The following is a 10,696-nucleotide window of genomic DNA, read 5'->3' as shown; positions in this document are numbered from 1 at the left end:
CACCTGACGGGCTCCGCCGGGCTTCGGCGCCGCCGCTCGGTGCAGAGCGCAGCGGGAGCGCGGACGCCCGCCGCCGCCGCCGACCCGGTCTGAGGCTCCCGCGGCTCCCGCGGCAACGTGAGGAAAATATTTCAAAACGAAGCCCCCTCAGGTTCACGCAGTCGCCATTGTCGGCGCGGCGCGACGTCGCGGCGCGGACGGCGTCGACACGCCCACGAGTGGCGTCAAAAGACGCCGACGCACGGCTACGGCCTCGGAGGCCTGAGGGCGTGGCGCCAGGGACGCGCGGCCGCCGCGCGCGCACGCCCACCGGTGTCTGCGGCCGGCCAGCTCGCGGTCCGCGGGCGTCCGCAACAGCTCAGGGGCTCCGGGTTCGGTCGGGTCCTGGGCAGAGGAGGCTGGCTTGGGCCCCGGCGGGGGCCCGAAGGAAGGAGTGGGAATGTTCCACGCAGCGGACGCCGGGCGTGCGTCGCGGCGGCCGCCATCTTGGGGAAGTGGGTGGGGCGGGCAGGGCTGATTTCCCCGGCCGGGAGAAAGTGACGCACCGCCTTCGCCCCAAGGCCCCTCCCCTGCGCAGAGGCCGGCTGTTGTACTGACTTTGGAGTGATTGTCGCAGGCAAGACACCTGCTTTTGTTCATGTTTGGTAGCCTAAGCACCTGTCACGGGGTCTGGAGTCTGGTGCAGAGCGAATGAATGAATTGAACCGATGAGCTCACCCCCTTTAGGGGTCTGAAGCTGCAGTTCCCAGTGTGCGAAAGGGAGAGGAACAGCAATTTCCGACCATTGTACCCTAGGATGCACAAGTGCGTGGACCCCAAACTTGAGGCATATGTGTAAACATTCCAGTGTAAACACCAGCTTTAATGGATGGCTGACTCCACTGCTTTGTCTTTTAGAGGATCTAGTGACAAGCTCAGGGAGCAGGATGGTTGCCGAATGATAAAGTAAAAATGCAGTATGGTGACACTCAAATACTATTGATGCCCCTAACAAGAACTGGTTTTGTGTGGGGGTTATATTTTATAATATTTGTTGCTCTAATACTGTCATTTAAAATAATCCATTACAGTATGTGTAAACATTAATAGCATGACTCAGACTAGTCAGTGGGGAAAAGCTTCCCAGAAATTATTTATTTTGTGAGGTACAGTGGTGCACATCTGTAATCCTAGCACTGAGGAGGCTGAAGCAGGAGGATGGCTGGGAGTTTGAGGTCAGCCTGGGTTACACATAAATGAGCTCAAGACCATCCTGAACTAAGTAGTGAGACTGCATGTCTCAAAAAAGAAGAAAAAATATTCTACCCCAGTAACCTTTGCATACAAATAGTGGTGAAGTATAGGTTCTACAAAATCCAGGCTCCCAACATATCATGTGTGAATTAGGTTTTAAGTATATCAACGGTTTTATTTATTTATTTATTAATTATTTTCAATGTATTTGGTACAGGGTCTCACTACGCAGCTCGTACTTGTAGTGATCCTCCTGTTTTCAGCCTCCCCATCACTGAGATTGCAGGCATGCACCACCATGCTGAGTTTCTGTGGCTGGCTCCGTGTGACCCGGGGGTAGAGCCACTGTGGCATGTGTTGCTGGAGATTGAACTTACACCCTGAGCTTGCCTAGGCAGGCGCTTAGTCCCCTGAGCTATCTCGCTGGCCCTAACAATGGTTTTAAATAGCAGTTGGGGCAGGGCTGGGGTGATAGCTCCATGGTCTAAGCGCCTCCCTGGCAAGCACAAGCACCCAGGTTCAATCTCCAGTGCTGCATGCCGTGCTGGCCCCAGAACCCTGGGTGTGTTGTGCTTGTCACCAAAACCAGGCATGGTGGTACACAACTCTAGCCCCAGCTCTGGGGAAGCTGAGACAGGAGGATCACTGCAAGTCTAAGCTGCGTAGTGAGACCCTGTACTAAATAAATAAATAATAAAAAAGTTTTAAAAAATAGTAGTTGGGACTCCATTTCGTTTTCAATTACTTTTTTTCTTCATAATGTTTGGTATGAAGTGTTGGAGAAATGAATTAGCATGAATTTTTATAATAGGAGTTTTGTTAGGCTCATTTAAACATTACTAAATATTTCTACCTGGATCCAAAAGTAGTATTGTAGCTGTTTCAGCAACATGTTACTGGTCTCTCATTTCATTTCTGAGTGAAGTCACAGCATAGGTGCCTGCTCTGTCACCGCGCCTTCCGGGCAGATGTCCAAAGAGCTTTCTTCTGCGTAGGTTCCATGTCACCCATCACCTCTGACTCAAAGGCTGCCTGGAATCTAGTGGAGTGACCTAACAGAGTAGTGTTAAATTAATGGATTTGGCTAATGTCAAGTAAGTGCTTCCTGGCATGTTAGAGTAGAACAGGGCAGGGAGACCCACATCAGGAAGGTGAAAGGCAGGACAGGGGCAGCCATCTATGCAGAAGTCTCCCAGGTTAAAAGGAGCACTGAAACATTCTAGTGTAAACACCAGCTTTAATGGATGGCTGACTCCACTGCTTTGTCTTTTAGAGGATATAGGGACAAGCTCAGGGAGCAGGAAAAATGCAGTATGGTGACACTCAAAAACTATTGATGCCCCTAAAAGCGCTATCAAAGGGTCACTGTTACCATTATAATGGAGCAATAGAATTGGGATCCAGGCAAACTTGTACCTTCCATGCCATGCTCTTTGGCTGACACCTGAAAGTCGCATTTTCATAATGCTTTGGTCTATGAAGCCTGGTCTCTGTTTTTGCTTCTTTCCATGTATTAGTAGAATAAATCCCTAGTAACATAGATGACCTCTGCTAACTCCTAGTACCTGGAAGCATCTCTGTTAACTCGTGTTTCCAAGATATTTTGCAACTTACAAAACCATTCAAGGTAGCAAAGTGAAAGAGAGACCAGCAGTGGTGGTGAACCACTGTGCCTCAACAGGCTGTTATCACTGAAATCTCTAAAAGGTTCGCCATCCCTAATCTAAAGGTAGGGAATGGTTCCTGGAGCCCCTGGGACACACTGTAGATGGGCTACATGAGAGACTACTGCTCCTAGGAAGAGGAGCCGGTTGAAGTCCAAGCAGCCAGCTTCTCTCTAATAAATTAACCTACTAAAGCAGAAACTGTTAACTTGAAGAAGTCACCTATGTGGACTAGAAAGTCTTTCAAAAATATTAAGGAACTGTATCAAATTAAACTTTCAAGTAGACTTTTCAAGTCAACACTGTACAAGAATACTCTTGTCCCCACATCCTCTAATCTTAAGTTTTAGTGAAAATATATGCAACTCCTAACAAAAAGATGGAAGGCAGGCTGCTGTGGCACCTACCTGTAAGACGCAGTTACTGAGGTGGGTGAGGCAGGAAGAGCACACACTTTCATACAGCCTGGGCAACCTAGCAAGAGGAGATTTCTCAAAGTAAAAATTTAAAAGTGGGGAGAGGGCCAGCCTTATAGCTCAGCAGACTAAAGCGCCTGCTTAGGCAGAGCACAAGCCGGGTTTGATCCCAGGCCTGCTGTGCCGCGGTGGCGCGGGCCTGTAAGCCCAGCACTTGGGAGGCTGAAAACAGGAGGATCACTACAAGTCTGATCTATGTAGTGAAACCCCATAGGCCCCATAGACCCTGTCCTAATGACAGAAAATATAAAAGTGGGGAGGATGTACCTCAGTGTAGAACAGTTCCCCAACATGACAGAGGACCTGGGTTTGATCTCCAGTACTGAAAGCAAGCAAAAACAAATTTAAAAAATCAGAAACAAAACTCGGATGGATCCTTCACCTGATAGTTAAAATTGCAGAAATTCTTTCAAACCAAATTTACTGTCCACAGCAGGCACACCAGTGTTAACTTCTAACACTTTCCAGTGTCAGTGATAGAGACTTTCCTGCTGGCTGTGTTTTGGGTATACATAACTCCGTGCCTCCATTTCTATGCTTTATAGTGTATTATTATGGCCTGTATCCTAAATCTTGGGCATGGGAAGACCCTGAGCAAAACAGAGGCTTCTGCAAAATTTGTTTCGTCTTGCTTTCACTACTGTCGCCCTGTAGGACTCTCCATTGACATGAAATCTGTAGAAATCATCCATTTCAGGTCCCATAATAGGATGTATGCAAGAGATTGTGGATTGTGGCCTACTGGTGAGATTAGTCCTGACAAGGCTAGTCTGTTGAAAGAGAGACATTCCCTCCAAAAAATCAGACACAGCCACAACTTTTTATTTTTTATGTGCTTAGTACAGGATCTACAGGGTCTAATTATACAGATCGGACGTGTAGTGACCCTCCTGTGTTCAACCTCCCAAGCGCTGGGATTACAGGTGCGTGCCACCACACCCAATCTCAGTTGCTGTCTGAGCGTACCTGAGGCGCGGGGCCAGCACTGCAGGCTGGGAATCAAACCTGGGTCCCTGCGCCTGCCTAAGCAGGTGCTTTAGTCTGCTGAGCTATCTGGCCGGCTCCTACAGCCACATTTTTTTTACAGCCACAATTTTTAATCCCAATTCTCCAGCTGTGGATGGACGGAAGCTCCTAAGAAATCATTTAAGGAATCTTTTTATATTGCTCACATTCTTAAGTTTCTGAGAGATTGGTCACAATGTAAAAAGAAAAGTTCTTTGAACTCCTGTTTTATGAACTGCTAATTGGCTTCCTTGGTTTTTGTGACCTGGGCTTTTCTTAGGTCATTTCTAAAATGCTGTGCTTAGGAAAGTAAAGGTATAACATTTGCTCAGGTGAAGAAAATGGTAAAAATATTTTGGAGTTCTGTGACTTGAAAATAGCTCTGAGTTTTGTCATTAAAATGGATTCTTATTTATACCTGCCAAATGTTGAATTTAAAATATAAAGTAACACAGAGCCATTTGGAACTTTATTTCACATTTATTTGTTTCCCCCCACACTTATTACAATGCCCACCTGAAAGTAATGTTAGTACAGGACCAGCACCCCACTTTACATAAACCAGTTTTACAGATTTAAAGTTGTGTTAATATATAGATCCCCTTTTGAGCCACATCATTAGCAAATGTTCCCAACCACACAAGCCATTGAAAGAAAGCTCACAACTATCAAAAGCACACTCACATATCAAGTGTTTCAAAATACAAGTTTGACTATCTATAGCGCCAAACATAAGCTTTAATTGGCTCCAATAATACATTTTCTGAAGCCACAGGTCTAAATTGGGCAAATCTATTGACAATGGTTTTTAATATAACAGTTATTAACAAGCATATTGGGTTAGCAATGTGAGCAGAGGACGGAAGAGCAGAGCCTTCCATCTGATTCTGAGGCGCAGAGGTTGGTTAAGACACACTCTTACAGGACTTAGGCACCCATCAAGTTTAAGAAGGTCAAGCAGGAAGATGAGCTGATGGCGACTGCACCCCCAGTGGTAAGGATTTATGTGGCACTTCTGCAAGTTTTTAGAAACAGGACATTGCTTACCCCGGACAAATGAGTTTCCTTAACGAAAGAATTTCACACCCTGGCAGGTACACATTTTCCCACAGAGGTCCTGTGGCATGCATAAGGACACCAGCCACGTGGTCACTTATTGTGCCAGGGAATGGGGCAAGGTCTCATCCTAACAGTATTTGCACAACCATATTTGTGCAAAGCAACTCTGCCCAGTTTTTAATCAATGCAGCTGCAAGCAGGACTGTAGTAAGTCAGGAAGAGCTGACCCAGGAAGGCAGTCATGCTGCCCCAGAGCCTTACTCAGTACTTGCTCCTCACTGACGCTCTTTCAGTTAAGTTGTGGATTTAGTTTGTAACAGAATAGAGATTAATGGAAAGGGGCAGTCACTTAATCTTTAAGAGAACTGTGTAGGACATGTTTTTCTCTTTTTGATCTCTTCTTCCTATATAAGTATAATCCCTAGATTCCCACCCCATAATAAACACAAACACATTTCAATGACAAAGTAGTATAAAAGCAGTTAGAAGCATCAGAGATGTGATGGAAATAAATTAGATTTTTATGTTTCATCTTGTTTATTTCTCCTTTCCTCCTCTTCAGGCTCCCTTAGAGCTCACTGGCATATACAAACATGTCTATCTATTACTCCCTGGGCATCAGCGTAGTTACAAAGCCCAGTGGCATTACTGTTTTATACTTTGAAGGAAATCATGGTTCATCTTTTACTTATATGAATCTTTCACTCCTAAGACTTCAACACAGTTCACAAACAAGAAAAATCCAGCCACACACCTATGCACAGTTTAGAGTTGGATATACACACTGGGAGGAAAAACACCATTAGTAATGGAAAAGTTAGACTCTGTCCTCTTCCTTCTTCATAGTATACTCAGTGAATGAGGCCACGCTAATTTCAGAGATGTGGGTGTCCCCAGTGCCTGGGACCCTGCCCATCACAGCCAGGTTGTTAAGCTGAGTCGCAGCAAGAGGAGGCTCAGGCAGCTGTCCCTTGCAGCAGAACAGCTGAGCTTTAAAGTGCTCCTGAAAGGTTTTGCTCAGCCAGTAGAGAGCAAAGGGGTTTACACAAGAATTACTGAACGCCAGAACCCGAGAGAAAATGGTAACAATGAAATGTATGGCAGAGGGGTCTACATAGCTCTCATAAGTGAATGAGTGGTAGAGATACAGCAGATGATTCGGCAGCCAGCAGAGAGCGAACAGAGCCACCAGGACCAATACTGTTTTGGCAATTCTCTTCCGGGATTCAATCTATAGGAGAGAGGAAAACAGCACACACACAGAGAAATCATTTCCTCGGCAGAGATATTTCAAAGCCATTCTCTAGATTTCCATAGTAATTTACAATTGACAGGCTGGTGTCCCTCGGAAGATACACTTGGGAGCTACGGGCTGGGATGTGCCGGAAGTCAGCCTGTGGCCACAGAATAAAGCCAATTAATTGGCATGGCAACCTGTGATCTTAGAGCTCATTAATTCTAATTCAGAGACCTCCTATCACCCCTTGGTTTTGTGATATGCTAGGAGGTCTCTAACTCGAGTAGTACTGTGGAATTCCCAACAACTTAATTTAATGGAAAACAGAGAGGTACTGTCCAAAACTGCTGCATCCACAGAGGCTACCTAGGGAGAACACTCATCTGGGGCTTATGAAAGTTGTCAAGTTGGTATGAAAAAAGGTCTGGGGGTGTAGTGCAGTGCTAAAGCCCTTGACTGACATGTGCAAGCCTTGGGTTCGATCCCTAACACTGCAAAAAAATGCTCATGATCTATAGGAATTCTAATGGTATAGTCAAAGGAATAAAAAGCAAATGCACTGTCCTTTGTACACGTGAAAATCTTACCTGTATCTGGCACAAAATAAAACGAGCCAGGTTAAGTGAAGATAAAGCCAGTGGTCCCGGCCACAGCAAAGGCGCCACAGCTTCAGCTGCCTGTGTGCCGGTATGGCACCAACTGAATGGAGTAGCTCTCTGTCCATTGATCAGGAAGCTAATGGAATACCCTGCCCATTTTTGCCCCTCTGAATCTATGTTTCGGCAATGTCCCCTCTCTTCTGTCCATATTTACGAGAGGTGGTTGGTCACATGTGGCTCTGGGAATAGTTTTACCTGAGCTTCTGTGAGTGCACGTGTTCTCGTGCCACAGGCACTTCATTCCTCCCCCCTCCCCAGACCTCAGTTTGCACATCTGTGTGCAGACGGTCTGCGCTCAGTAGTGTTACAGCTTTTTGCCACTGCTTGCCATTCTGTGCATTTCTCTTATTATGCTGTATTTTCTGAAATCAAAAGTGTTTTACTTTGTAGTTTTGCCTTATGTGATGTTTCCTCACTATTCCGTGGGATAAAAAATCGTTACCGCTTCCAAAGCTCACCCATCCCCTCTCTGACAGTAACAGTCCCGCCACTGCTGAGTGCTTACTGTGCTCCAGGAACTGTGCTAAGCCCATCATCCATATCATCTAGTCCTCACCTTCCTTTTGCAGATTAGGAAACTGAGGCTCACAGAGGGTCAGCAACTTGCTCCAGACTGCTGGCTTTGCAAAAGCAGGAATTTCCCTTCTAAACTCCAATTCTATTTGTATGTAAATCAACACATACCTGCTTGCGGGCATGGCTTTGTTCCTCAGTAGGTATGTTCAAGGTGCTTTTGTAAAGAGTCTTAGCAATCAAAGAGTAATAGACAGAAATAATCGAGAGTGGAATAATGTAGAACACTAAGAAGCTCAGCAGAGAATGTATTTCCCGCAAGAGCTTCTCAGAGACAGGATAAAAGACACACGATTCAAATGTCGTATTTTTGTTGGGATCTTCTAAAGTGTATACATTGGAAAATATAGCCTCTGGCAGAGCAAACAGCATGGACACGATCCAGACACAGCCAGCTTTTGCGCAAGTCTTCAGGATGGCATTGGAGGGCTGTCGCTCAAGTGGCTTCACAACTGCTTTATATCTAGAAACACATAATCAGAAACAAAGGTCACAATGCATCCCCAAATCGCGGAACGTTGGGGTAAGAAGTGACCTTACTAGGCATCCAGCTCTGCCTCCTGCCCGCGTGTGTTTAATCTGATCAGCATTAATCACCTGGAATACGTTATGGTTTTAAGGACACATAATACACCCCGAGACTTTTTATTTATCTTAATTGGCTTTTTCCTTATTCACTCCTATGAGATAATTCACATCTGCAATTTTATAATTGTATGCATTTATTATCTATTTGGGAATAATTTTTTTCAACACAATTTTATGTGGGATTGAGAGTAACTCCTCACTTACATGTTACTTTCAGTGTTCTAAAAGATTCATTCTGTGTCAATTACTCATGCTAAACGGAATTAACTCTCCTTCAGGAGCGAACTGCTTTCAGCCCTCCTAGAAAAGAATTCCAAGGGTTCGCGGTAGTAAACAGGACGGGGTTAATTTCCTCCCGGTTTTTAAGTGCTACTTTGCTGCCCAAGCTGACTGAGCTGTGAAACTGAAGCCCCGTGCCCCTGAAAAGATGTGTCTGCATCAGCCAAATCCACATCTCATAGCCTTTGCGGAAGTCTGCCCAGTCAAAGCAAAAATTCTGAAAAGACACAGGGAAACCCTTTCCTCCTCTCAGATTCCAGTCTCAATGAACTGTTCCTTCTAGTACCGCCAGGCATCGATTACTTGCAGGGCATCTAAAAGCAACACTTTTAACATTTGGAGCTTTAAATTTTTTCCTGCTTTCACAGTTAGGAACACAGAAAAACACAGTGCTTAGACTGAACACATTTTAACAGTCCGAACATTAAGGTGGCAAGAGCTTTTCACATACCCTAGCTGTAAGAGCTCTAAAAGTCAATCAGGATTAATTTATCTCTCCAGAAACGAGAGTGAAACTGAACGGCTGTAGAGAAAACAAATGGAATTAAGTGATGACATTACCCGGAGTTGCCAGGGAGCTAAAAACCTCACCATTTTTCTGCCGTTAGCTGATTTGATGAATTTCAAATAAATTATATGCATGCTATCTCTTTACCATCCTTCTGCTATATGATAATGCATAAGTGGTTAATTTCACACCTTTGCCAATGTTTTTATGTTGACAATATTGTACCACTAGGCTGCACTAACGTATAAAGCATGGCTTTTTTTTCTTTTACACCTGCAGCAATTTGCTTACTTGATAAGCCGGAGGAAAATAAAAACACCGTTCGGTATTCTTTCAAGCAAACAATTGCACTTGAAAGAAAAAGAAAATTCCCCTAAAGCATATATTTTCAACCTCTCCTTACATGCTAATACAGGAATTTGCACATTTTTACACTAACTTTGATTTAAAATGCCACCAGATTTCCCAATCTTACGTTCCTGTTTCAGCGTGTGAAAGAAAAGCAGAATAGCCGGCAAAGGCTAAGTATCAGCTTTCCGTTCTTTTTGTCTGAATTCACATCCTAGCAAATATAACAGAAAAAGAGACTCACCTGTCAGCACTGAGAATCGTTAGCGTGAACACCGACACTCCAACAGAAGTGAGCCGGATGAAAGACAGCACCTTACAACCGATCCTCCCGAACAGCCATCCCTCTGCAAGGTAGTGGGTTGCATCCACCGGCACACAAGTCAGCAGAAGTAAGAGATCTCCAAAAGCCAGGCTGGTGATGAAAATATTTGGGACAGTCTGCATGGATTTGGTCTTGAAAAAGACTTTGATGAGAATAGCATTTCCAAGGATGCCCACTGAAATGATCACAGCATAAGTGATGTAGATGGCACACAGTGCTTCTATTCCGGGAGAGTTGTCTCTGGTCCACGCTTTATTTGTAGTATCGTCGGAAACGACAGAGCTGGATGATTCTGTGTCATTTGTGATTGAAACGAAAGTCTGATTAGGTGACTGAGGCTGCCTCTGAGACATTCTCCTGGAGACTGTGTCTTCAGTGTTTTCTTCAGTTCAAATGTGGCTGACTGTCACGTCTAATGCCTACGTCTAGTAGTGGGGTGGTGTCAGGAGCAGAGAGCAGCACAGAATGGAAAGAAAATCTAAGGCATCCACACACTCCTTTGCTTCAGTTGCTCTGTGTCTCCCAGCATGCTTGGCTAAGCGCTTACAGATCTGGTACTGAAGAGTGGGAGGTGGAGGATGGAAGAGTCTGTCTTATTGGTGTGCCTGTGACATAAGAGGAGGGTGGGACCTGAGGAAATGCTCTGCAGTTGCTTATTCTCTCCTTCTGGGGTATCCCTGGGGTCCCTATTAAATCATCTTATTGTTTATTTGACTCACCCTACCTCCACACCCACCCAGGA

At 45.1% G+C, this 10,696-nt stretch overlaps 1 protein-coding gene across 1 annotated transcript; it reads right to left on the bottom strand.

Moving 5' to 3' along the window:
• Nucleotides 1–6,196: 6,196 nt before the first annotated feature.
• Nucleotides 6,197–10,452, bottom strand: Brs3 (bombesin receptor subtype 3). The gene is made up of 3 exons (XM_004643157.3): nt 9,874–10,452; nt 8,018–8,369; nt 6,197–6,668 (listed from the first exon to the last, which is right to left on the bottom strand). Exons 1-3 carry the CDS (start codon nt 10,305–10,307, stop codon nt 6,255–6,257), a joined length of 1,200 nt encoding a protein of 399 aa, XP_004643214.1. The 5' UTR covers nt 10,308–10,452; the 3' UTR covers nt 6,197–6,254.
• Nucleotides 10,453–10,696: the final 244 nt, after the last annotated feature.

The sequence above is a fragment of the Octodon degus genome, unplaced genomic scaffold (assembly GCF_000260255.1).
Source record: "Octodon degus isolate 3935 unplaced genomic scaffold, OctDeg1.0 scaffold00167, whole genome shotgun sequence".
Lineage (NCBI taxonomy): Eukaryota > Metazoa > Chordata > Mammalia > Rodentia > Octodontidae > Octodon > Octodon degus.
This window is presented reverse-complemented; position numbering and strand designations above follow the sequence as displayed.

Excerpts from the sequence above, each read along its gene's own strand:
- Brs3 (XM_004643157.3), bottom strand. The coding sequence starts at position 10,307 with ATGTCTCAGAGGCAGCCTCAGTCACCTAATCAGACTTTCGTTTCAATC. Across the intron at positions 8,370-9,873 it reads ACGATTCTCAGTGCTGACAG|ATATAAAGCAGTTGTGAAGC; the intron begins GTGAGTCTCTTT and ends ATGTGTTTCTAG. Across the intron at positions 6,669-8,017 it reads AAAGCCATGCCCGCAAGCAG|ATTGAATCCCGGAAGAGAAT; the intron begins GTATGTGTTGAT and ends TCTCTCCTATAG.